This window comes from Gymnoscopelus braueri, assembly GCF_963280865.1.
Source record: "Gymnoscopelus braueri genome assembly, chromosome: 22".
Classification (NCBI taxonomy): domain Eukaryota; kingdom Metazoa; phylum Chordata; class Actinopteri; order Myctophiformes; family Myctophidae; genus Gymnoscopelus; species Gymnoscopelus braueri.
Genome location: NC_137624.1, coordinates 12,725,712 through 12,753,667, shown reverse-complemented (window position 1 = coordinate 12,753,667; position 27,956 = coordinate 12,725,712). Strand labels below are relative to the sequence as shown.

General features: G+C 41.6%; 1 protein-coding gene across 3 annotated transcripts in view; it reads left to right on the top strand.

Annotated features, from left to right (window-relative positions):
- tsc1b (TSC complex subunit 1b) overlaps nucleotides 1–27,616 on the top strand; it is a 40,780-nt gene extending 13,164 nt beyond the window's left edge. Inside the window, exons 9-23 of one of the 3 annotated variants that reach the window (XM_080419960.1) lie at nucleotides 956–1,077; nucleotides 3,681–3,843; nucleotides 4,231–4,352; nucleotides 4,545–4,641; nucleotides 5,422–5,529; nucleotides 8,317–8,526; nucleotides 9,404–9,830; nucleotides 12,398–12,441; nucleotides 15,416–15,582; nucleotides 17,011–17,193; nucleotides 17,445–17,555; nucleotides 18,825–18,947; nucleotides 20,884–21,071; nucleotides 22,944–23,114; nucleotides 24,724–27,616. In XM_080419960.1, coding sequence (XP_080276086.1) covers nucleotides 956–1,077; nucleotides 3,681–3,843; nucleotides 4,231–4,352; nucleotides 4,545–4,641; nucleotides 5,422–5,529; nucleotides 8,317–8,526; nucleotides 9,404–9,830; nucleotides 12,398–12,441; nucleotides 15,416–15,582; nucleotides 17,011–17,193; nucleotides 17,445–17,555; nucleotides 18,825–18,947; nucleotides 20,884–21,071; nucleotides 22,944–23,114; nucleotides 24,724–25,465 — 2,978 coding nt within the window. In that variant the 3' untranslated portion in view covers nucleotides 25,466–27,616. Of the gene's footprint in view, nucleotides 1–955; nucleotides 1,078–3,680; nucleotides 3,844–4,230; nucleotides 4,353–4,544; nucleotides 4,642–5,421; nucleotides 5,530–8,313; nucleotides 8,527–9,403; nucleotides 9,831–12,397; nucleotides 12,442–15,415; nucleotides 15,583–17,010; nucleotides 17,194–17,444; nucleotides 17,556–18,824; nucleotides 18,948–20,883; nucleotides 21,072–22,943; nucleotides 23,115–24,723 lie in introns of all 3 variants that reach the window. The other 2 variants (XM_080419959.1, XM_080419958.1) reach the window with 2 other exon arrangements.
- Nucleotides 27,617–27,956: the final 340 nt, after the last annotated feature.

Here is a 27,956-nt window from a genome sequence, read left to right as displayed (position 1 = left end):
AGCTACCGTGATAGAGAAAAACGCCACGGTCGGTGACCAAAGATAAAATCGAGAGCTGGATCAAGAAACTCCAGTGGTTCTAGGCTAGAATGGGGTCGCCAAAACAATTCCCTCATAATATGAGGTTGTGATATAAAAAAGTTTGAGAATCCCTGATCTATAGTGATATCACATAGTCATTTGAGTACAATGTAATGAAAACCCCCATAAAAAAACAATACCAGTCCTTTTCATGTTTGCTAAGTTATGACTGATTATGACATTGCTTTACATTTGAAGATAAAATGTGTTAATAAGGCCAAACCTTTTGGTTAAAATGACCTTCAGAACAATGGCCAAACCTTTCTGGGTCAGGGCCCACTTAAAAATCTCGAAAGTGTTCGCGTCCCACCCATCTGACCACTGTTTTAGGTGGTTGTATGGGTGGGCCGTGTGCATTTTCAGAGCGCGTTTATTTTAATGATCAATCATTCGATTGTGTGCTGGCTTAGATCAAATGGAACTACTGTAGTATACTTTTAAGTTCCTATTTATTGGTTTCACAAAGATTTATTAATTTTTTTAGGGAAGAAAATACCATTATCTTTTTAATTAATGTTAATTAATTTAATTAATATCATTAAAATCTTTGTGTTTTGCCAATTATTTGGGGGCACCACTTGGAATACCCTCATGGCCCTCAAGTGAGCCCTGGCTCGCTGAGATCGGAAGAAAATAATGCTCACTTTCTCATTTGGAAAAAGGTTCAATTTTTATTTTGAAAAATGTCCGGGAGGATATAAAAAAAAAGAGGAACAACAAAAATGTAACATGATTTCCCCATGTTGCTACGATGGTTGTAAACATAGAACCGAGGAAGAATGGATGTTTGAGCATGTCGGTGTGAATTTGATTTTGAATTTTAGCATGGCTAAACGTACAGTACTTCTGAATGTTTCTGTCTTCTCATCAACAGGAAGCTCCTCCTCAACCCCCTTCTCCACTCCACGACAGCCGCTGCTCCCACCCCTGTCCCTGCCCCCTTTCTCAGGGACACAGCCCTCGTCCTACCGTAGCCCACCGACCTCCAGGCGGCAGGTAGGAACAACCGTGGTATATTTGCCAGATTATGATCTTTGGTCCATCAACAAGAGCCACGATCAGTTTGTGTCCCTAACCCATTGAGACCTGGAACGCATATGTGTCACTTTAGATTTCTTCGGCTATTCAAAAATAGCAGATATACAAGCTCATAGCGCGGCACCGAGTGCCGCGCTATGAGCTTGTAGATCTGCTATTTTTGAGAAATCTTGGAAAAAGGAAAAAAGAAAAAAAAAACTGTTGGAAAACATTTTTAAGAATTGCCTCAGGTCTTAACACATTGAATGCCAAAAACGGTCCGGACCGTTTTTGAGGGTCCAAACGAGAAGTGCCGAAAACGGTCCGGACCGTTTTTGACCCAATTCTATTTTTATACATGTGGGCCACGTGGGGCGCTAAAACGAAACTTTGACATCACCCAAGCAGTTTCTGAGAAGAAGAGGCTGGATGTGGCTCCATGTCAAAAATCCTTCCGGTCGGCGTTTTCAATGTTATCTCCTTGATTAAAAGCTTAATATCTCCATTTCTTTTTAATGTGGTGGAAACGAGCCGTTTTCGATCGGCGATCACGCTGCAGTGGAGGGTCGCGTTGGAAATATTATTGTTCCAGGCGTTAGTCGGGACCCTCCGCCGTCTCGCACGCACGCTTTGTTTACATGCATTTCCGCGTCGGGGCTTCTCACAGCACGAAATGTATAACGCAAGTGGATGGAAGAAATGCTGGCACTCAACGTATAATATTTTAATAAACCTCTGGCACCCAATGTGTTAAAGGGCTAATCATGGATTTGCAGAAGGCAGTTTGTTTCTTGTTGTTGTTTGTGTACAGGCTTGCGTTGTTTACACTCAACATATAAGCTGTGTCAGTGAGTTGGATCGTTCTACTCTGATCCCATGCTCGTCACCCTCCCCTCTACCAGGCTATCGAATAGCCCCCTTGTTTTCGTAGGGGCAAGGAGGGAGGGAATGCAGAGTGTGGGAGGACAGGATTTGAGTCATCGAAGCGGGCAAGCTGGCAGGCTGTCGAGTCAGGCTTCAGGAGTAACAAAACATGCCCTCGCCCCCGTCCTTGTCCTGCCACCCCTCTGTAGTCTGTCCAAGGGGTTGGTTGCCGTGGAGACGCTGTCTCTCCCTCTATTTCTGGGCCAGCCATGCGTGGGGTCTGCTATGTTTTCTGCCCCTGTGTGTCTGTCTGGGGACTTGTCAATCTGTTACCCTCTTGGAACTGAGGCGGAAATCCTGGAGAAACAAAAACAACCTAACACAAATAGGGAGACTCGATTTCCATGCTATCGCCGCTTCGAATGAGATTGCCTGTCAGTTCATGGGGTTCAAACAGGGTCAGATGCTGTTTTCTCTGGCATATAAGGAGGTGAAGAAGATTGAATTCCTTAGACATAACGTATGCTGTATAGATGATGGTGGTACAATGATGACGTACTGCTTATTCCATGACTTCTTTCATCCGTTATTCATCCTATTCTGTAGGTAGAATGATGATAACAAATATGTAATTCCACAAGTAAAATTCCCCATAAAACAAAGAATACTTTTACACTGAAGGTTTTATTTTTAGAACGGGTGCATTGGAAAGAAACCATATAGGAATAAAGAAGCACACTATCTCGAGCTTGCATCTAGTTAAATCCCCGCAATGTATCCGTATTTCACAAAGTGTCCTAGAGCAAACCATTAAATCAATTCATGCTACCTGAGCACCATTCCTGAACGTAGCCATTGACCATATTCACACGGCAGTCATTTTGCTCTAACTGCATACTTGGCAGTGGGGGATAGGAAACCTCACCAATCAATTCTGACCTCTGTGCCAAAATATGTATATGTCATCATGAAGTTTGTCAATCTCTCTCAGTAGTATTTATCCTGAGTTATACTTGGCTGTATGCCGGTGTTGCGCACAGGAAATGGCTCATCTACAAGCTCACAGCGCATAGATCGGCTATTTTTGGTGCGCGACACCCATGAGCAACTAAGAATAACTCAGACTTTTGTCAGTATTAGCCTAGATATTCCATTACCGATACTACTGATATCTTCCAATTGTTTTGTTTATGAAGTTGCACTTGACACAGCAGTCAATGTCAACCTTTATGGTCAGACAACAAAAATTAAAGAAGCCTAACCCTGTTCTATATTAAAACATTATTTGGCTTGTAATATGGTGCAAGTCGCTAGTGAAGTTTGGAAGCCATTAGCCATGCTGCTTTTGGTGGATTTTCTGTCTTAACGCTAGTAAGCTACACTATGTAACTTTTTTTTTATAGTGAATACAATTTTATTTTGTCCAATCTGTATGGTAGACTTAATATATATAACTTACACAATTGCAGTGGTTGTATTTGGTCTTACTGCTCTTCTATTGAGACATTTATAACCTGTGGTCTCGTTTAACCACTACTGGTTCACATGTGGTACTGCCTGAAGGTCAAAATTCAGTTTTTCCCCTGAGCAAGCAGGCTCTATTAGCTCAGTGGTAAAAAATGTCAGCACTTTTGCGTGGGTGACCCAGGTTTGAATCCGGGGTAGGACATGAAAGTGTAGCTTTAATGTTGTCCATTCATTTTATGTCCCCTCATCAGAACTCCAGCTGTGAACTGAACTCATGCGGGGGTAAGGACTCTCTGTGGAGCCCCTCCTCCTTGTGTGGCATGGCCACGCCCCCTTCCTCGAGGGGCATGTCGCCCAACTTAGAGCTCTCCCACAGTGCCTCTCACCTCCCCGGGCGTTTCCAGTCCACCTCAGGTCAGAGTTCACTTAAAAAACGTAAACCCTATATACTTTGTTGACCGGGGTTCCCCAGTATGGCCCTCTCCTTTTTTCCCTCTACACCAAATCTCTGCACCAAACACAGCGGATCACAACGCGACGCGACGTGTTGTGAGCTTGTAGATCTGCTGCTTTCACCGACTGCTCACCCGTTTTTATTGTCTCTTTCGCTCAATTTTCTTTGATTAAAAACAATATTTCTATAATTACATTCTGCGATGCCATTCTAGTATTTGGGATTGGCTATTCATAAAACTCAATAAGATACTGTACAGTATATTCATATAATTGTTTTTATTGTAGTTCCAGTTAGTGAAGTTTTTCTCTTGACTCTTACTCATGTTGTGTTTTTTTGCCCAGCAGGAGGGAAAGGTACACCTGCTTCCAGCACTCCAGCCACCTCCTCGCCACCCCCGACCCTGTCGGACGACTTTCCCATCATCTCCCTGCCTTCTAACACTGTCCAGTCTAGTCCACCAAGAAAGGTGCAGTATGCCAGTGGTTCTCAAACTTTTTCATGTGAAGGACCCCCAAAATGATACGTATTTGGCTGTGGATGCTTTATTTTATTCATGGGATAAAATTGGTCATTGAAAGTATTTTAAGAAATGGGTAATTTCAATTTGGCAATAATTCTTGGGCAAATTAATAATTACATTGAATTGTTAAACTTTCAGGATCGCCGACCAGGAGAGTCTACTAAGCCTGCACTGTTGAGGCAGGAACCAGTGAAAGAACCAGAGAAAGGTGGAGGAGAGGTTGGCAACAACAGAGGTTAGTCATTAAGTGAATATTGAATATTTATTGTATAGACTTTTATAGTTCAGATATGCTGCTATATTCTGTATATCCCATTTTGATAAAGTATTAAATAATGTAAGGAACAATGGGGGGTTCCACTGTGCCTCAAGCCAAGTTCAGGCTGGTCCAGTGCATCTCAGAAGCAAGCTCGTAAGGCACAAAGAAAGAAGGGACTGGAGAAAACTCAGACAATTGAAGCCTTTCTTTTATTAACAAAAAAGGTGACAACTTTTCGATGTCAAATACACGAAGATGTATTAACATTAAATGCTTTTTTGTCTGCACCCTGTTAATAAAAGAAAGCCTTCAATTGTCTGTGTTTGCTCCAGTGCCTTCTTTCTTCATGTATTAAATAATACAAGTATAATGGTGGCGTACAAAAATAGTGAAAATAACCCATCTACGTGTTGTGCTTGTAGATCTGCTATTTTCCCTTTTTTATCGCATATTAATCGTAACCGAGGTAAAAGTTTGAAATTGTGATATTGATTTGAAGTCGTATGGCCCAGCCATAGTTTAAGTGGTTAAAGATGATTAAATATAAACAAATGCTGGCCTAGCGGTATGGGCACCTAGGCTCCAATGTAGCCTGACAGTGCGTCGTGGGTGTGTCACTCCCCATCTCTCTCTCCTCGTTTCCTGTCTATCTACGCTAAACTATCAACAAAGGCATAAAAAGACCAAAAATAAAATGATATATATGTATATAATAACGAATGCTTACTTGCATTCTTCTCACCTTGTGATCATCAGATACAGGATGTGCAGAGAACATCCCCCTGACTCTGACAGAGCTGTCAGTCTTCATGAAGAAACAGGAACTTGACCTTCAGCTGAGGACAGAGAAGGAGAGAGAAGAAGGTGAGTGAAGCCTTTGTGAGGGTATTGCAAGTGGGCCCCCAAATAATTGGCAAACACTAAGATTGTAATTATAATATAACATTCATATTTAAGGGAATGTATGTCAAAATATGTCATGGTATTTATTGTTTTGTTTTACTTTTCATTGTGATACCGATAAATAAGAACTAAAAGTATACTGCTTAATATTGAGAAATGTTTACCCTGTGGTAGAGTATGACCACCACTATTGACAAGTGGTATTACTGTACGTGAAGGTCAAAATAAAATTTCACCCCTGAGTAAGAAGGTGTGCAAACACAATTGGCCCATGTTCAGGGGGAGGGAAGTCGGGCGGGGAGGGTGATATTTGTCACTTTACGGGCTGGGGGGCGGCACCTGTCAGCAGGGAGTGTTGGGCGGGAGGGACTAGGACGGAGGCTCTACCTCCTCCCGGTGGGGGCTCCTCACTGGCAGTTGAGTCAATAGGATACAACATCGTTCACAACATGAGAGGAGAGGAATGAATTGGCATAACAACAAAATTAGGGCGAAAAGCGACCCAAAAAAAGTGCTCTACTTGCTCAGCAGTAGAAAGTTCCGGGTTTGAATCTCGTGTAGGACATGATGGTTACGGAGTGCAACTTTAATAGCTGTTGCAACCGACTCCGACTGACTTAGTGCTGCTAATGCACAGTGTATATAGAAAACTATTGGTCATAGTCGATTTCAGGGAAACTTATGGATCATAAATCACTTGGTGTGTTTACATGCACATGAATACCTCGACAACTGGAAATAATTGGGTTATGGCAAGTCGATTAAAGAGCTTACATGTGTTACATTAATGTTCTTCTAAAATAACCCAGTTTACGTCTTTTGGTCATTAGTAATTGGATATCTGTGCTGCTGGCCATGTTGTTTTGTCTATCACCCAGCAATGTCAGCTGTATTCGGTTGGTGCATGTCAAATCAAAAGATTGAGCTGAATTCTATACCAAAATTAAGACCATACTATAATTAAGGTAATTTTTAAGGTAATTTATTTAAGGTGTTACATGACCATTTGAATAATTGACATTAATTGCCTTAATGGAGGTATAATCAAATGATAGTGCCCACTGTCAAGCCCAGTGCTTCTTTTACTTGTGACAACGCTGACAACGGCGGGGCCTTGTTTTTGTTAGATTTTCCATTATTATATTTTTTTCAATCATCATTTATTGAGTATTGACCAAAGACAAAATTGTTCTTTAACACATGACAAAAATGGATGTTTAAAATAGATCTGAGCTTGTGTTGCTTATTTTATCAATTATGCACACCTGCATCTGTTGCTTCCACTCTCGCTGCACTTGTCTACTTGATCTTTGCTTTTTAATGTTGTAGACTGCCGCATATACTTGTCTTTTATTGTTTGTATTTTTGTAGTACTTTATAAGTTATTTTTCTCGCCATGAGATACGAGTCATTTATATTGCAACGGCGTAACAAGACAGTTCTACAAAATCACATCTCAGTTGTCAACTGCAACGTAGCTAGTCCCTCCGTCGTTGCATTTGATGTGTGATCCATTTTTCGCATTAATTGCTGAATCTGTAGAGTTGGTACAGGATTAACTACAAACATACTGCCTCTGTGGAGAGTGAGACAGTCAAGTGGTGGTATGTTTGCTGCTTTGTTCTTTTGGGTATTTAAACCTGTGTTAAAAAAACAAACGTGATGATGGATCTAGTGCGCAACTGCGTCTGGCCTATCTGTGTCCCATCAGTGAAACCATTCTCTAATCGATGCATGTAGAGTGACGTGTGCTGTCCGAGGTTTTCTTTTGTGAGTTCAGAACAAGCTTGTGTTGCTGCTTGCTATGCTCAATAAGTGACAAGTTGTGTTTATGATTAGATATCAGCCGTTTATGATAAGATATCAGCTGTTTGTGATAGGATATCTGTTATTTTATGATTTTTTTTATCAGAAGTGCCCCTCGAGAGTGCTCCGCCTCCTCTAGTCTGTGCTGAGTCTAGCTCTCCCCCTCCTCTCATTTTCTATGCAAGTCTTCTTGGTCGTTTGAACTGAGATTCCAGTATCACACAAGTATCTGAAGTATCTTCATTGTTTAATTAGTGCTGATTACTACACATAAACATACCATCTGTTTGGGTAGCTCTGACTGACTTTGCACTGCTTCCTCAAATGTTTCTTCTCAAAAAGTGTGAGATGGGAGTTCTAAAGTGCCAAATGGAATGCTAGTCATGACCTGAAATACAATATAATAATGCAGGCCTTTGTCTAAGAGATGTCAAATGTAAAAATTTTACTCCCATATATTTTACACTTATAATAAAAGTGAACCAACCAAACAAACCTTTGTAATGGGTGCAGTTTGAATATTTTTTATTTAAACAGCCAGCTCCACAGTGATTGACACCCTTGATAAAGACGCAGAAACAAGACGGATTAATTATTTTTAATAAAACCCAGCGGCCATATCTATTTTAATTTAACTTGGAAAATGTTGTCTTTGTTGAAAAGTCAGTGGAGTCAACCAAAATAACTTACTTTGAAATAAGAAATCTATCTATCTTATGAAGTTGACACCCCCTAAGATTATACTAATAAGACATGTTAATCTCTTTATTGAGGGGACTATTGTGTCCTCCATCATCATAGGAAACGCCAGGTAATTGGTTGATCCCGGCAAATGGTTTATGGTTATGAAGCTATATTAAAATCATACACAGTAATATCTTCACACTTTCAGGGTTAAGTTAACGCACATGATCTTGCTATCTATGTTTACCCCCAAAGCAGCTGCCATCACGGAGGAGCTGCTGAAAATCACAGAGGATAAGCGAGACCTGGCAGGCCTGAGGGGATTCGACTCCCCCTTCTACCACACCACTGAGACCCTGACAGGCAGTCAGGCTCAGGAGAAGACCCTATCCAACACGCAGCCTGGAGGCACAATCCGGGACACCCGTAATGTCGTCTGCACCCCAGAGAAAGCGGAGAGTGGTCCAGGTACAGGCAGTGGTGCAAAGTAACTAAGTACATTTACTCAAGTACTGCTTGAGTACTGCTTTATTACACGACTACGTACTGTACTGTAATAAGGAAATGAATGAATTGACCCAAAAGTAACAACAAAACAAAGTAATTGATTTTAAAAGGATTTCATTGCTTGTCCCGTGTGCTGTTCAGCTGCAAATTACACTTACTTAGCTCTTTGCCTACGAGATTTCTCGTCGGATTCTGCTAAGGCGCAGCCTGCTGTCGACGAGAAAGACGAGATTCTTTTTTTTCTTTTTTTTTTAAAGAACATTTGAAAAAAAAGAATCAGCTTGGCAGTCTGGGCCTTAGTTACTGTATGTGTATATACCAGAGTATATACACATACAGTAACTAAGGCCCAGACTGCCAAGTGAAAGAGTTAAGTAAAATTTACTTTATTTATTTAGTTTACTTTTTTTATTTTTTACTTTACTGGAGATTCACCGATTTTCTTTACTTTAACTTCTACTCCACCACATCTCGGAGTCAAATATTCTACTTTTACTCCACTATAATTTGAAAACTCTAGTTACTTCGTAGATTGGATTTATTATTATTGCGAAACATATATTAACCACTTCAGCCCTATATACATTTCGGCCATTTGAAAATAGCAGATCTACAAGTTCACAATGCGTCGCTATTCAACGCATTGTAGATCGAGAACTTGTGAAAGGGGACATTCTACATAATCAGTACTTTCTACTTTTGGTACAAAAGTACATTTTGATACCAATACTTTACTTTACTTTTACAGTAAAGTAAATTCTTAATTCCAGACTTTTACATTGCAGTATTGATACTTATACTTGAGTAAAACATTGAGTACTTTTTCCACCACTGGGTACAGGTGTGTTTGGCAGCAGTGCTGGTGGAGGACTGGACGACAGCCGGGGGTCAGCCCTGGGTCTGGAGCAGCCGTGGTCTTTCCAGTCCGTCTTCACGCCCATCGAGCACCATCTCCACCAAAGCCCTTCCGCCCCAGAGGACGAGGCGGCCAAATTTGGCCTGTTCTCCCCCAGCCCCGGCAGTAAGACCCCGTCCTCGCTGCCCTACGAGACCCTGTTTGACCTGGCTCTGCCCAGGGCGGCCTCGCACTTTGTGGGAAAGAAGACCTTGGAGGCCGTGCACCGGGCCGCGATGGCGAGGCTGTGCCAGACGGAGGACGGCCTGGAAGACGGCGAGGAAGAGGGCGTGGTGTCCCCTTCCCCCCTGGAGGTGCTCGATCGCCTCATTCAGCAGGGGAGCGATGCCCACGATAAGGTTCTCAAGAGGTGAGGGGGTTAACCCATTAAGGCCTGAGGTTCCTATTCTACAAAATGACTTCTAAATCCTAACAGTTTTTTGAAAAGAAATTAAAAAAAAAAATTCCCACGATTTAAAAAAAAATAGTAGATCCACAAGCTCGTGCCGCGCTATGAGCTTGTATATCTGCTATTTTTGAATAGGTGAATAGGTTAAGCTTGCTTTCTAATTCCAAGTTGTCTTCAAGGCTCTCTGTTGCTCATGGAACAGAAATGTGTGTTACATGTTCTTTCATTATGTAGCAATGTCGTGTTTTGATGCTTACCGTGCAGGATTTGGCTGGGATGTTTACTTTCCTTCTGTTGAGCCATTTGAGAACAACTACAGCCTTTGTGTAATGCCCTGCCCCTCACACACACACACACACACACACACACTCGCACTCGCACTCGCACACACACACACACACACACACACACACACACACACACACACACACACACACACACACACACACACACACACACACACACACACACACACACACACACACACACACTTAGTGTCAGTACTTAGAGCCAGTGATAGAACAGCAGAGGAACTGTCCCCATTACCCTCTAGCTTGCCTCTAAATGCACAGTATTTAATAGCATAGTTATCCATTGTATATTGACTGTACATATTCACCCATACTACTGCGGTGACAGATCTTTCATGAACACTTTGACTACGTTTATATTTATACCTGTTAATAGCTCATACATCATGCAAAATCATGATCAGTCCAAGTGCAGATAACCAGGCCAGACTGGTTTTTTTTTCTAGCTTACTCCAACTCCCTGTACATTGCTACCCGTTTACTCCTTTATTTATTTTTTTTACTCCTGAAGCATAGATGCATTTCTTGACCCTTATCTGTCCTGTGTTTCATACCGCGGTGCTGTTATTACAACCAAATTTCCCTCGCGGAATCAATAAAGGTTTATCTATCAACAGCAGAGGAACTGTCACCCTCTACCTTTTTAATCTATCTTCACCAAAGGCACAGCTTGCTGGAGGGAATTTAATCAGCTGAAACAGAGGACCTATTCCAAAGACCTGAGGTTGTGTTTCTTAACCAGTTGCACCTACTGTAGCCTCGTTCCCAGGCATTCTCGTCTACAAAGGAGAAAGCCTGGAACATTGCCTTTGATTCCCGTATCAAAGGGGAAGGAGCTAATAATTGGCCATTGGTCAGTTGAGTTGTCAACAGGAAGTGCAAAATCGATACTTGAGGGCGGTCTACAAGTTTAGGACTATTGATTCATTGAATATGGTCTCTGATAGATGCATAGCTCTATATTACAATGTCCCCTTTTTGTTCAATTTCATATAATCAGGTTTCTCTGAGGAATGTAAATCCCAGGGTGTGAGGAGCAAACAGAAATACTTTAATTCCACTGGAACTCTTCTTAAACTAGTTCCTCTTATCCAAGAAAATCAGGGAACCGTAGTCAAGCCTAAGTTCCACAGTTCAAACAGCGCCTTTTCCATGGCTCGTCCTGCTGGAGGTAATTTAATCAGGTTAAAAGGTTAAAAGCTTCCTCACTCCCTGCATATTCTATGTGCAATTTCAGATAAATTAACCAACCCACTGAGAACATAAATACATGAGAAGGACCAAGTAACAATAATAAAGGTCCAATCCACCAATTTGTTATGTCACTGTAACACGCTTGAATGATGCTGTGGGTTGTAATTAAAGCATCTGCACATTGACTGCACACATACTGTACATGAATGAGAATACAGGATTATATCAGTGCACCAAGTCTATATACCGTTAGCCTCATAGCATACTTGCCTAAGTAATGTTTTGGCTAAATTGACATTTCTGCTGCTTCATTGTGCCTTATTGCCTATGTCCTCAGCCTATCAGAATGCTTCTTGCATTCCAAAAATGACTTGGGCAATTATGCTATGAGGCTAACTTATTTGACTTAGACAGAAATGATTTTGAATGTAACAAGCATTCTGAACATAGGCAATAAGGCAGGATGAATCAGCAGTGTTAGGATAGTAGTTAGGCAGATATAAATAAAGGTGGATAAACATGACGTAGGCAAAATGAGTGTGTTGACTTACTGTAGGCAAATTTAGGCAAAAAACAACAACTTTGACTTATTCAAAAAGTGCCTGAGTCAATTTTTCATTTCTTTCCTGAAAACCTCGGGCAATTATGCTATGCTATGAGGCTAACGATACAGTAAATGTGCCGGTGCTTGAGTTTAGGGTTCGTAACGTATTGCATCATTGAAGGCAATGTACAGCATTTACATTTTAAAGAATGTTGTCATTCAAACATGTTAACCACATGAACCCCTGCATCCCAAATCTGTGCTTGTCATAGTGGGTGATCATTTGGTAAAAAAATAGCTGATCTACAAGCTCACAATGCGTTATGAGCTTGTAGATTTGGAGGGGACCTGTATAGACCACTGGAGGAACCAGTCAACAAAATATATAGCGTTTAAGTGGATTTAACAGACCATTTTTGCTGGAATGGAAGTAAGTGTTTGTGTTTTTTTCTCATCTATATGAATCTTCTACACTACAGGTTGCCTCTGCCAAGCAAGTCAGCTGACTGGACACACTTTGGAGGTAATCATCTGACAATTAACGACACAACACAATTCAGCATTGATAATGATAAAAGACACCATCATGATAGCAGATCTACAAGCTGTGAGCTTGTAAATCTGCTATTTTCACTAGCTTGCGTCCCGGGCAAACGTCTAACTTCTCTTTTGGGTCTTACGCTTAAAGGTTTGGGAACTGCTTTAGAACGAGTCACAGATTCCAGAGTAGAAGACTTTAAAATGTTTGAGAGCTAGTGGGGGGAAAAAATGCTTGGAATATGGGAACGAATCGGCTTCGAATTAAAGTAAAACGTGTAATGATTTTAGTTGGAAAGACGCCTAGTAACAATTTTTCATGGATTCTTCAGCATTCAAAGGGTTAAGGCTCTTGGGTCAGATATTGTTGAGTGAATAAAGTAGATGACTGTTCAGATAATTTGCGCTATGCAAGTCCTTCTCCCCACTGCAAAATTCTGAGTGGAAATGTATCTATGACGGTGTACACAAATACCATTACGGGTCAGTTGTTACACTCTGATGGTTAAATTAACACTCAGGGTTTTCTTGTGTAGCCTAGCCTCCCTCCACACAGCCCTCCCTCCCCCCGCCCCTTCACTCGGTCATCCAGAAAAAGAATGTCTGTCTAATTTCCCCCAGCTGCAGATCACAGTAGCAGTGCCTTGTCCTTTTTGCCAAAACTCCTCTGGCAGACTTATATAGGACTTCTAACAGCAGAATTGAATCACTTCACCCTCAGTTACTTAAATGATAGGAGTCATGTATTTTTGATTGTATGAGAAGAAACACACAACTCTTGAAAGAACTTAACATACTGCTGTAATGAAAATGAAGCTCCCCAGGTGACTGTCAACTTAGGTCTTCAAGCAAGTTCTCAAGATTTGATCTCCACTGTGTTTTTTTCTTCTTCTACTCCCACGTGTCATGTTGGAGAATAACCACTGTAAAACTCTGTAGTCATTAAGTTTATTATGTTATTTTATTCTTTACGCCATGGCTCTGAACAATGTTTGAAGTTGTGCTCTTAGATGTCGGCCCAATGTACGTTTTCTATGCGTTTTCCTTTATTTGGGGGCCCACGATAACACAAAAAGGTATTCACTAGGGACACATGAAGCTCAGAGTACCATATATTGTATGCCTTCAAACAAACATAAATGTACCTTCAGGGACTTGAGTGTGTCATTGTAGGATCACAGAGTACAATGACACATCCTCCAGAGTAAGACGATACACCCACCCCTCACGTGGTACTTGGACTTGGTAGACTTTTGAGTCACTGAATATTTGAGGCCCCAGAATGCAATTTTAGTATGTTCGGTAGGGTAAAAGCTTATTTATGCTCCCTTTATGTATGAACATATATAATGACGTAATATATATAATACTATCACTGCTCATACTTTAATGCAGTGGTTCTCAAACGTTTTAATTTCAAGAACCCCCATAACTGAGTGTGTACAAATGGACACGGGTCCATTTGGTTCCATTGATGGTCCATTTGGATCCATTGGTACATTCTCAGAGTTATAAAGAGTTATAACTGTAAGGGTCCATTTGGAAGCCCCTCAAGGAACCCTGAGGGTCCCTGGACCCTACTTTGAGAACCACTACTTTAATGCATTATGTTGCCATGGATGTTAAGCGATGCATCCACTAGAGGGCAGTTTAGAGTGAAAACATCTTCCACAACAAACATTTTACAATATAAAGTTCTCATCAGTACTCACTGTGATAAAAGGTGGTATAGTCTACAATTATCACATTCAGTTAGATCATGTTTTTTTTTCCAACTGGTGGTCTGTGACGGCATTGCATTCAGTAATAATTAGATTTTTCTTATATTGGAGAAACTTAGACCACCGTTATTGTTATTTGTGTGATATATGAGGACAGTGGAATTGAATACATTATCAGTGGTCATTTGGGTTGTGCTTTAATTCCAAACGTACTTCAAGTTTGTTGTGAGCTGGTAGATTGGCTATTTTGTAAATAATTCTTAAATTATTTGACAATTCTAAGTATAACATTTGAAATATTTTGTAAAAACAATTAAAGTCTAAAATATGGCTTACGCGAGTGATTTAAAACCAGGAAAAGACAACACGTTATGCCATATCACGATATTACGATTTAGTCTCATATAACAATATCAATACTTGGTTATGCTCTTCGCCCCCCTATGGGGCCTGCTGCATCAATAATGTTTCTCCAACTATCACGGTCTTTCGCAGCCAGTTGTGCCGTGCCCCACGAGAGATCTCCAGCAGCTCTGCCTCTGCAGGTCTTCACCTGGTGATCTTAGGTCGGGCTTGTCGTTTCCCCCCTGTGGTGTCCATCTGAGGGACATTTGCCGCTCTTGGGACATTCCCAATATGTGTTCAAGCCATCTTTAGACAACAATGTTTAATTTCTGAGATGACGTTTCGACAGCCAGTGTTTACATAGAGTTCCTTATTCAATATTTTATTGGGCCAGAATATACGGCAGATCTTTCTCAAGCAGCCATGGTGGAATGAGCTGATTTTATTCATGTCGCATTTGGTTATTCTCCAGCGCTCAGCCCCCTACAGTAGATTCGACTTGACCATGGACCATCTTTTTGGCGATTGTTATGTTGATTTATTTTTCAATCATTATAATCAATAAGCGCTTTTTTAGAATCAGTTTCAAACAATGCAAAATAAATCGATTTATATATTTTTTTATAATTGACTCAATTGATCAGTTTGATTAACCACTTAAGAGAAAATAGCCGATCAGACTACAAGCTCACAACACCATGCATTTGAAAATTGAGATTGTATTAACATTTATTTTCTATTGTTTATAATCGATTAAATTGATTAGTTCGATGAACTGTTGCACCCCTGCTTCCAGATCTTATGGGGCTGCCGACATAGATATAATATTGATTGGATATATTGCCCAGCCCTAGTTATTATGACTATTATTGTTGTTTATTATTGGTTCCCCAGGCTCAGCTCCCCTAGATGAGCTCCACACACTGCGTAGCCAGCTGCTGCTGCTGCACAACCAGCTGCTATATGAGCGCTATAAGAGGGAACAGCATGCCGTCCGCAACAGACGCCTCCTCCGCAGAATCATCAACGCCACCGCCCTAGAGGAGCAGAACAATGCTATGGTAACAGTCCATACTTTATTTGTGTGTGTGTGTGTGTTAGATAAGTATTGTTGAAACCAAATGTAGTCCAGGGTAAACTGTTGCGCCCTTCTTTGTCCTTTGCTCAGGGTTGACTGCATGTGTGGTGGTCTCAAAAACATAAAGGAAAACTGGTAGAAAAGACTCGCTCTCTACATAAACTTTTAACACATTGGGTGCCAGAGGTTTATTAAAATATTATACGTTGAGTGCCAGGATTTTTAACAATTTTTTAACCTTTTTCAAGTAGTCACAAAATATTTTCAGTGATCACCGTCCTCACGGTGATCCCCTCATTAATCAATCAATCGGGGGAAAAAAATTAAAAACATTCGGTAATCCGTTCCATAGTTGCAGCCAGTTGAAAATAGTTAAATTAACATTGTAAAAAAAAAAAGTACACAGGAGCCGAGATACAGGTTTTTGAAGTCATAAGTTAACCAGGAAGTGGATTGGAGTCTAAATCTTCGAAAAATGATACCTGGTGCTGTGCTGTTTTTTTTTTCAAAAACAGTATATATACGGTTTTGGCACTCAACGTCAGTTTTTGAAAAGAAGTATATATACGGTTTTGGCACCCAATGTTAAGGAAGACTCCTTAGACTAGAGACTAAGAAGATTTTTCTTTTTAACACGCTCATAGGACCTTCATCAGTGCAGTCAAAGTGTTCATACAGCACTGACGAAGGTCCTATGACCGAAACGTATTCTGCTTTTTTGCACCTTTCACTTTGAGCACAGAGCACTTTATGAGCATGTTAAAATATATATATATATATTATTTTTTTTGTTGAATGTTGGCCCCAGAATAGGTACACTAGGTTTCAATTAGTTAAATACATATTGAAGGTCTTCCTGAGCAAACATACTGTACACACTCTTTTATTTATGTGCTTGCATGCTGACTCACGTGACTTCCAGTGGAGGAAAAAGTACTCGAACGTTTTACTTAAGTACAAGTATCAATACTGCAATGTAGAAATACTATGTTACAAGTAAAACCAAAAAAAAATGTACTTGAGTATAAATACTAAAGTATTGGTATCAACATGTACTTAAAGTACCAAAAGTAGAAAGTACTCATTATGCAGAAGGTCCCATTTCACAAGTTTTCAAATATATAGAAATCTTTTGAAAATAGCAGATCTACAAGCTCACAATGCGACGCATTGTGAGCTTGTAGATCAACTATATTTTCAAATGTCTGAAATGTATATAGGGCTGAAGTGGTTAATGTATGTGTTGTAATAAATTTACAAAGTAACTAGTAACTAAACCTTTCAGAAGAATAAATACTGACAATTGGAACTACTCCAGTAAAGTAAAAAAATACCTCAATTGTACTTAAAGTACATACTGTACTTAGTTACTTTACACCACTGGTGACTGGTGTCTCCGTCCCCGCCGCAGAAGGACCAGCTGAACCTGCAGAGCGTGGACATCGTGTCTCTGAGAGAGAGCCTTCACGTGGAGCAGCAGAGATACAGGCAGCTCTGGGAGGACCGGGAGACCGTGGTGACCAGGCTGCACACTCAGGTCAGACAGCTGCAACAGGGACGAGACGACTTCTACACCAAGAACCAGGAGCTGCAGGTAACGTGCACACACATACTGTACACATTCATAGATACAGAGTTCAATTTGCTTGCGTTTTATCCCTGCTTGTGGTCAGACTTGCTCTGCGTTTCCCACCCTGAGTGTGATGTTACAGTTAGTACAGCTAAATTGGCCGCTGTGTGAATATGGTCATTAGATCTACACACTCTTTGAACGCATATCAGCATTTGCACAGCTCTTCTGCCATGTTGACATACAGTCATTGAATGAGTGTTCTCGTTTTCCAGAGCAAGTTGCAGGAGTGCCAGAAGAGGACGGATGAGCTGGAGGCGGAACTCCAGAGAGCCAACAACAAAGTGTGCCACACTGGTCACCTCCTCAACCAGATGACCATCAAGGTAGGCAGCACACCCACCGGAGCACCCTGTTGGCTTAGCCAGTTAAGCCGTTAAGACGGCGAACGCGTCTGTGTCATTTTATACTTTTAGCTATTCAAAAATAGCAGATCTATAAGTTCATAGCGCGCCACTTCGTGCCGCGCTATGAACTTGTAGATCTGCTGCTTTTGAAAAATCGTGAAGATTGGTGCAAATCTTTGAATATTATATATTCTTTAAAGCAAACAATACTTTATCCATTATTTTACACTTTGGCTATTCAAAAATAGCAGTTATACAAGTTCATAGTGCGGCACCAAGCGCTATGAACTTTTAGATCTGCTATTTTTGAAAAACCTCAAACATTTTGTGCTTTCGAATATATTTATTCGAATGCACAAAATTCGAATGGGGGGCGTGGCTAAATACATGTAATGTTGGGTAGTCCTTGACATGAAAAAGTTTTGAGCACGACTGATATAGCATAGGATTTAAGCAAGACATTTGTAGAATCGGCCTCAGGTCTAAATGGACTAAAGTAGAAATGACTGAAAAATGGCCTTTGGGTGGCACTGGGGGTAAGGTTCCTGCCCACCACCGTGGAGACTAGGGAATCCTTCGCCTGTGACTCCCGCTTGGTTGGGCATCCACACAAACATAATTGACTGTGTTCGCGGGAGCCCGGACTGTAGTCTGTATCTTCCCCAGTTCCCGTCCCTGCTGAACAGGCACCCTGACCAGCAAGCAGGGGTCACTAGTACAGGGACAAGGACACGATCCCTCGCAAACACTAACATTTGTGAGTGTCGGAGCTGCTGGGAATTTTACTCAGGTCTGTGGGGTGGTTGGCAAGTGGAGAAATAACCATTTAACTAACAGGTGCTGGGTTAAACCATCCTTTTTAACTAAAAGGTGCTGGATGACGTTAAGTGCTCTTCCATGTGGAAGTGTTTTAGAGGAAGACACTGAATTCCTGCTTGGTCCACTGGTTACCTCAAAGTGCTCAGTGCAAGGCAATTCCCCAAAAATCTATATCATATTAATATCGCATATAATATCACAATTATTTGGTTTTGTTTGTTTTTCGGCTCATTAACCGAGCTCGAGTTTGAAAGACTCACAAAGCTCTACAGTCTTGCCCAGGCGCTGCGATGCCAGCTCATATGAAAGACTAATCGCGTGCTGCCGACAGATTATTTATATGTTCACAAATGGTTGTGACAGGTTTGGTTTGTAGCGTAATTGCTGTTTTGTCCTCGATTGTCATTGGCTGTCTTGTGTGTCCTTCAGTTGAGCAACAGTGAGAGCACCCAGCAGCAGATGAGCTTCCTGAACAAGCAGCTGCTACTCCTTGGGGAGGCACATAAGCTGTCCATGCAGGAGTTACACCATGCAGGCCCTGACAACACAAAGGTATATGTGTGTGTGTGTGTGTGTGTGAGTGCGCGCACGCACGCATGCGGCTGTTTGTTTGCACGCTTTTGTACTTTGCCGTCTGTGTTTGTGCGTGAGCCTGCACCTGTCTATGCACTGTGTGAGTGCGTGCGTGCGTGTGTGCATTTGTGAGACAGGATGCTAAGGACTGTGAAGAAGGAGACAACATACTGAGGCGAAAAGAGGGACACTAATTGGGTTTGTTGGACGTCTAGTAGAACTCTGCGGTCAAAGCTTTTTTAGCCTGACATTTAAGAAGTGTAATAATCACACTCGGATTCATTCATTGATTTGCAGAGCCTATCAAATATACTGCAGTTTCTATTCGTGACATTGGCGCAGACATATGCTGACAAATCTGACCCACACTGTAGATATATTGACACCATGCAAACTACAACAATTGTATTACGCAAAGCGTGATGGAGCTGTTCAAGATATAGTACAGACAGAAGATTGTATGTTTCCATATAGTGGAAACTCTTGAGTTCCCAATAAGATTGTATGTTTCCATATAGTGGAAACTCTTGAGTTCCCAATTGAATGGTAAGTTATGGGTGAATTGGGAATTCATTCATATTTCTGAAGACGAATATAAAATATCAGGCAATATTTATACAGTGTTTTAAGTAGCAAGAAATAGTGTTTTTACCAAATAAATGATGGCAACGTATAATTTTTACAGGGTGACCAAAGGCCAAGCCATCCAGTACTGCGTTTGTCTATGTTATGTATGACATGTCTGTGTGTCCCCTCAAAAGTGGACAAATCACAGCTCATGCCACTTGCATGACATCAAGAATCATAAACTCCGGTACAAACAGGAAATGACAAAGGGAAACTTCTGAAAGAGTGTGAAGTTGTGGCGATCTGCGCCTTTAAGGATGTGTCCCTACGTCACACACCGTTCAAATGTAGCATGGAGCGACTGGCGCGCACTACAAGCTGACATAAGAAAAGGAATAAAGAGGAAGAGGTCAGTCTGTCCGAGTTTGCGTGTATTCTATTTCCTCCATTTGTTGCCTTGCCCGTCCTGGAGCTGGCTGCCTTGTCTGAAATGGATTACAGGAGTATGCTGGGTTTTCCCAGAACAATACAGCTGTCAAATACACATTGACATACAGGCCTCTCGCTGGCTAATGTGTGGAATTGAAACAAACTAACAGTGGGAACCCAGAATGCCTCGAAGGAGTGAGATTCTGTAAATACAGTCACACTGTTAAAGACTGAGACATTACTCGGAGTGACAGCAAGCTCACAACAAGCAACAAGCTCACAATGTGTCGTGCTGACACATTGTGAGCTTGTAGATTGGCTATTTTCAACAGGGGTGGAATATGTACTTGCATTTTGTACTTAAGTAAAAGGTCCAATACCGCAATGTAGAAATACTCTGTTACAAATAAAAGTCAGATATTCAAAATTGACTTGAGAAAGTACAAAAGTATTTGCATTAAAATATACTTAAGTACTGAATTTTGCAGAATGTCCCATTTCCCAAATGTCAAAAAAATGCTTTGAAAATAGCAGATCTACAAGCTCACAACGCGACGCGTTGTGAGCTTGTAGATCGGCTATTTTCAAATAGCCTAAGTATGCATAGGGCTAAAGTGGTTAATGCATGTTTTGTAGTAATAATCAAAATCTACAAAGTAACTAAAGTTTTCAAGTAATTGTAGTCGAGTAAAAGTACAATATTTGTCTCTGAGATGTAGCGGAGTAGAAGTGAAAGTACAGAAAATTGGAAATTCTCCAGTAAGTACAGTAGTTGAGTAAATGTACTTAGTTTACTTTCCACCACAAGATTTTCAAAAAATCATTTTTTTAAGCGGTTGATTTCTCATACCGCCTCGGCCACAATAACTCTGAACCACCCAAACTTCCGCCTTCCCTCGCTGTGTGTTTCTGTGTCCAGGAGGCACAGATGCTGCAGGCGTCCTGCAGGAAAGAGGTGGAGAGGCTGAGGCAGAGCATGCTGGTGCAGGGCCAGAAGCTGGAGGCGGCGCAGCAGCGTGTGGCCGAGCTGGAAACCCACCTCTCCAAGAAGGAGCACCTCATCGCGGAGCAGAAGAAGTTCCTGGAGGACGTGAAATGCCAGGCTAAGTACGTTTGGGGGTTACCCCCAGATATAGATGGGTTTAACCCATTCAATCCGGGGGGGACGCATCTATCTCTGTCATTTTTAGATTTCTTTGGGCTGTTCAAAAATAGCAGATCTACAAGCTCATAGTGCGGCACCGAGTGCCGCGCTATGAGCTTGTAGATATTTTTGAAAAATCTTGAAAATTTGTGCAATTCTTTAAATATACATATGTATTTTTTAAAGAGAACATTCGTTACTCAAATCTTTGCTTCTGGTGGGGTCCCTGGAACAAAATATTTTACAAATGTTCGCTTCAAAAAAATATATATATTAACACATTGGGTGCCAGCATTTTTTCATAACAACTTACGTTGGGTGCCAGCATTCTCCCCATTGACTGCGCTTTGCTGTTTAAAGCTCTAGACTCCACGAGGAGCAAATCCATGTAAAAAAAAACATCCATTCATGTTGCGCGATGACCCTGGCTACAGCCTGGAACGATAACATTTCACTCGCGAGTTACAATGGGGGGGGATCGCGCATCGCGCATGACCGGTTTTCCCCACCGGAAACAGATTCGGAGATATAGGTGTTTTAAAGAAGGAAATAGACAGGAAGTGGATGGGAGCCATGTTTTTGTTTTTCCGGTGATCTATCTGGCCTATCCTTCTCAAGATCACAATGGGTACTCCCAGAGCTGCTCTAGCCCCGCCCGTGTGGAGAAAAACGAAAAAAACAAAAAGACATATTTCACGGTCTGGACCGTGTTCGGCACCGGACCGCTACTCTGCGCAAACACGGTTCAGACCGTGTTTGGCACCCGATGTGTTAAAAGATTTGCACACATTTTCACGATTTTTCAATGTAGATCTGCAATTCTTTTGAATAGCCCAAAGAAATCTAAAAATGACTATTTGCCGGTCTAAATGGGTTAGCTGCTTTTCACCCTTTATTGCAGGGCATTAGCATTATAGGGGACATTTTTCAAACATTTCTCAAAGCCCCAGCGGCTCTAGTCTATCCCTCGTTATCTTTATAAACAGCCTTGGGAACTCAGCCTGTGAACTCTTTGTTGTGCTTGATCTTTGGCTCTGGTTTTGTGAAGCTCAGTCGCTTCTTTCTAATTATTACGACAAACTTACAACTCATGCGGTGCGTTGTGAGCTTGTGGAAGTATAAATCGGACTCGAGTGGTTAAAAGAATATGCATTGTGTTCCTCTTAAGTGATCCGTCATCGTCAAAACTTGATTCATAAATTAAAACATACAAAACAACACAACACTGTGACGAAGCCTTTTGCCGAAATGCCAAGGCCAGGCATGATCGAATAAATCCTTTTGTTACACCAGTACTTTTTCTTGTCTTTGCAAAGTTTGAAATAACTTTCTAGAACCTATTGACCCGAATGTCTCCATTGCTCTTGAGTGTTTGATTATATATTTTTTAGTTATCAAGGACACACTCCAGTCCTCTTGTATTGAAACAAAACTTTATTTTATACTTAAAAAGTCAAATAGTAGCTGTAGACATACTTCATTGCTGTCAGACTACCATAGCATCACTTTGCGTATTCCCTATATTGAATCTTGCCAGAGTGTGAGGTTACAGGGGTGTAGTAGTGAATAGTGATGCTTACTATTCTCATAACACCTACATATATCTGCCTGAATGCAGTGCATTATTTGTCTTTTTAGTGTCTTACAACATATTGTTTTATTGTATTTTTACTTGGCAACGTGTTGATGATGGTAATGATGAATTACGTCAGTTGAACCCAAATATTCCAATTTTTGTATTTACTTGTTTTTCTGTCATTCTTTAATAATTTCCAATTGTTTTTTAATAACAACCCCCCCCCTCCCTCACTCTCTCTCTTCTTCTCTGTTCTTAGGAATGACTTGCATGCATCAGAGAGCAGGTACCAGGCCCAGAGAAGAGTTACTCAGCAGCTGCAGACAGAGCTCCTACAGATCTATAGCAGAGTGGAGATGGAGGTTCCTGCCTGCAGTCCCACCACTTCACCGCCAGGGGGCAGGGCTGATACACACACTCCAGAGTCTAGGTAAAAACGTACAAACTTGCAGAGACAAACTACGTATTTTTTTCTATTTTCAGAAAGATATGCTTATGTATGGACCAAAAATCAATAGTTAAAGATGAAGTGCCACAGGCCTATTTCCTAAGTAATGATAATTGGGTATTACTGTTACAGTATATCCAGATTACATGTCTGTGCTTCATGTCTGTGGACATGATCCAATAGCTGATTACAAATAACTGGATTTGACACTTTTTTTTAATTACCACCGCTTGTAGTTTCACCAAAGTCTAGTTCTCTCCCTACTGTCTTTTTCCTTTTCCAAAAGGAAGGTAGTGATCTTTTTAAACAATATGGATCTTTTTAAACACTTCTATTAGTAAAAACTGCTTGGCTGCTTCACTATACACTATACTATACTGGTTGTTGAAGTGCATTCACATGGGGCATGACACAATCATTTGTTTTACCGGCATGAGTCGATATTAAGCCAATGTGATGGTGATCCTCATACATCAGGAGTCTCATTTGCCAGAGAATCTTGTATTTTACATAGGGAAAGAGAAAATATACAGGCAAGACATCCTCATACATTTTAACCACATTGGGTGGTCTAGAGGAGGAATGGCAAATCCTTAGACAAATGAAAGACAGACAAGGTGTCATAAAGAGTTCTATCCTGTTAGCATGTACAGTATATAACATTTCTGGGGACCAGGTAGCAGGTCAACCATATAATCTATGATCAAAAGTCACGGTGTCTCTGTAATCCCGGGGGCTGGCACACGCACAATAAAGAGTGGTGTGCACTGACAGTGCCGTTCAGTTTGACAGAGCAGGGCTCTTCTCATACATGTTTATGTACCAAAAAAAATATTCAAAGATATTTTTTGGGCTTTTTCTGCCTTTTATTGGTAGTGGAGAGAGTCTGGGAGTGACATGCAGTGCAGGTCTGCCGGGCTTGGGAATCAAACCCGGGACTCACTGCATCAGAGCCTATGTGGTATGCATCTTAACCACTCGGCTATCGGCGCCCCAACTTGTTCATCTGAATTTTTATTGCACATGTCCCTGAACCCCATGTCAGGCTTTGGTGACACTGTCACTTGCTTTGCTCATAAGGGCACAGTCACACATGTGTGTCAGAAGCGTAGACACTGCCCACAGTGCCAACAAAATGGGTAATTGACATGTGCGACACTTCGGTATGCGTTGGCTACTCCCACTCCGATGCGTATGTGTGACCATACCCTAATGGACAGTTTCACAGTACCTTTTTGATGGGTAAACGCAGCTGAACGTAATAACATTAATTGTGGGTGTGATTCATTTAGCCGATTTCTGTGTGCCAGCATGAAGTTAACTGTACAGGAGCTGTCCATGCTGGCACACCTAAATGAAACACACCCACAATAAATGTTATTGCCTTCAGCTGTGTTTATTCGTCATAATGTCGAATAAGGTCCTATCGCAGTGACCTCTGTTCGATGCAGGCTGGAGACCGTTCAGTTTCCTGCCTCTTCACTGTCCTTTTTAAATGAAGCAAAAAATAATAATCTTTATAGAAAATATTGTGACTTGTGCACAGCAAAATCCTAATTTCCAATAACCTCCGTGCCGTCATTTTCCACAGCGACATGATGCCAGACGGACCAATGAAAACCAACGCCAGCGAGGAGTTTGACGAAAGACCGCCTCACAAGTCTCCTCGGGGCAACGGCAGCACTTTATCGCCCGGGCAACCCAAGGCGAGCAACCCCTCCAAGGCGACGGTAAACTCTATCAACGGCGGCCAAGATGCTCCCATGCCCCTTCTGGTGGAGCCGTCTCTGTCCTGTCCCCATGGCAACCACCTCGCCCTGGGCCACCCTCCCCCAGACGCGCCCCTCACCGTGGGCTCCTACCCCAGCACCAAGAGTTTCCTGGGCATGCGGGCGCGGGAGCTGTTCCGCAACAAGAGCGAGAGCCAGTGTGACGAGGAGCAGCAGCAGCAGCCGCCGGCGCGGCGTCTCGCCGGCCTCGCCCACAGCCTGAAGACTGAGCTGTGTGTGGAACCGCCCTGCCCAGGGAGCCCCGCCCCCGCAAGCCCCGCCCCCAAACCCACACGTATACAAACCCCCGTCTCTGTCCTTACTCCAACCCAGGCCCATGCCCCTTCCTCTGCTCCCGCTGCCCAGGGGAGCCCTTACACTGTGTCCGGCAAGGAGTCCGAAGCCAAGCCGCCGCGGGCCTCCTCCAACCAGGACAGCCCCAGGAGGAAGGGTGGGGCCGGGCCTGGTGGAGGGAGGCTTACGGCTGGCGCTACGCGACCCAGGCAGCAGCAGCAGCAGTTAAGAATCATGGACTACAATGAGACCCATCACGAGCACAGTTAAGCATAATTTATGCTCCGTAGTACGATGGTCTCTCATACCAAAAAAGAACTGGCCTACAAGCTAACAACGTGTCGCAATGTGACGCGTTGTTAGCTTGTAGTTAGTTATTTTTGGCAAGTGACACCCTCGCGCAATGGAGTATAAATGATGCTTTAGAGACACAACTGAGATGGAGAGAGAGAGGAGAGGGGGGCGGGGGACTGAAGTATATGGTGGAAGGTTGGAGGTAGACCTACAAGCGTAGATCAGCAAAAGAGTACAAGTCAACAGCTCTTTCTGAATTCAGTGTTATTTGTTCCATTCCCTGGAGTGGACAACAGGATTTCACACTTCCTGGTTTAACTGATTTCATTCCCCTGAAGAGAAATGTGACAATAAAAAAGGCGTGACTGCTAGGGAGAAGGAATCACCCAGGCCCCTCTTACCCCTGCTGTTAACATGCATCATATATCTGGATTTGATATGAAATGCATGTTAATGCCGGGTGTAAATGCAGTGAGTCTGGCCTTAAGCTGCTCAAAGAGACACCCATAGTATGTGAGCCTTTTTTTATCAGTATCATTGCATCCCAATTTATGCTTCTTCCCACAACGGAGTCGCTTGTCGACAATAATTGAGTTCATTTCTCTACTGATATTGCGATGTGATTAATTTAGACCATAAAAATGCCAGTAAAATTGATGTAGTATTAAATGATAAATGCTCATCATAATAAGTTATCTGAACCAAAACAAACAAGACAAATTGCTTAATATTTACCCAGCAGCATTATGACAGAAAAGTAACTTCATGTTACAATATGATGAAACAATAACTTGTCATGTTACAATATGGAACAAAGAAGAGCCTTCACATTTCGTTGAAGTTGTAATTAGCAAATATTAGACATTGTTACATGATAGATACATCGCTAAACATTTGATTACTAAAACATAATTAATTTTTTTTTCTGATGATCAATTATTTGATTAATCTTCTCACCCTTAAAGGACAGATATGTAGTTGATAACGATAAGGCCCTGGTGGGTATATGTACCAGTGTTGCACAGTAAAATCCTGGGTGTTTAGTGAGTAGTTTAACCATCTTAAACCCTTTATGCTTGTGGGAGACCGGGTCTCCCAAGGGTCTATACTTGGTGTCCTGCTTTTTCCCCCTCTACACCAAATCTTTTCACCGAAAATAGCCGATCTATAAGCTCACAATGCGTTGTGAGCTTGTACTGTAGATCTGCCATTTTCACCTATTATGATGACATGCACAGAGTAGGGATGCTAGGATTCACGTGGTTAATGTAATGCACCCGTAAGGCATTTGGTTGGATTTGTACACTGGTTAGATTTGGCACCGTCAGAATTAAATGAACACTCAGGATTTTACTGTGTACATGAAAGTAGTATAGTACAGTCAGTATGTAGCAAAGTTGGAGTTTGTCCATGACAAACCTGAAGTTATGACCAATGTGTTGTTGGACTAAAAAAAGAAACCCTAGGCCTACCTGCATTTCCATACAAAAAAGGTCATATACAGTGCACAGTAAAAAGTGTTAATTTAACGTTTAACAAGTTTTACTGTGTACAATTTCATTCCATAGTAATATATATATATATATATAACGTATATGTGTCGGCAAGAGAGAATGTGATTGTTTGAGAGAGAATGTGTGATTCTTTGCGACTGCTCAGACATCTATGAGTGTGTGTGTGTGTGTGTGTGTGTGTTATTTATGACTGGTCATACTTGTGTTTCACAGGAATGTGTATGACATTTTAGGATTCTTTTTTTCTTCCTGATGTTTTCTATTCTTTTTTTTTCTTTTTCTCCAACCTTTATCCCGGTACTGCTTGAACAATAACGGGTGCTCACAGTTACATATCTAATTTAAATCAGACATCGGTAGTAACAGTTTACATTATCCCAAACTATAGGCTACTGGACAGCATTTTTGTTCTTTTTTGTTAGTTTGTTTTTTGTTCAAATGTACCAGCTGATATTTTCAAAGTGCCAAGCTGACAATGCATTCTGACGGAGTAATTTGCACTCTTGAGAAGTTAAAGAAAACTTAATTTCCATCAGTTCAAACAGCCTCATATGCTTTTAAAAGTAAAGTATTATATAAACTCATCTTTTGAAAGTGGCCTAAATCCTGTTGTCCACCGGGAACTACTGCTGTCATTTCCTTCTGCCTCGCTATCTAAAGCATGTTCAACAATCCACTGTAAATGCCAACCATAGTAACTACAGCAAACCAAGTCGGATGGTACAATCAGTGCTAACTGAATGCAGAGTTTGAAAACCAGGTCTCCACTTGGAGCTGGAGGATTTGGGACAAAAAGGCAAAAAAAAAAGGAAGTTCTTAAAGCAGTTGCTTGTGTTTAACTGTGAACAATAAAGATCGTCTTCAATGTTTTGCACTACAATCAACTGTTGGTTTGTTTTCTGTAAGGTTAACCACCGTCAGTTTCACCAGTTTTAAGGGTAGTACCACTGAAG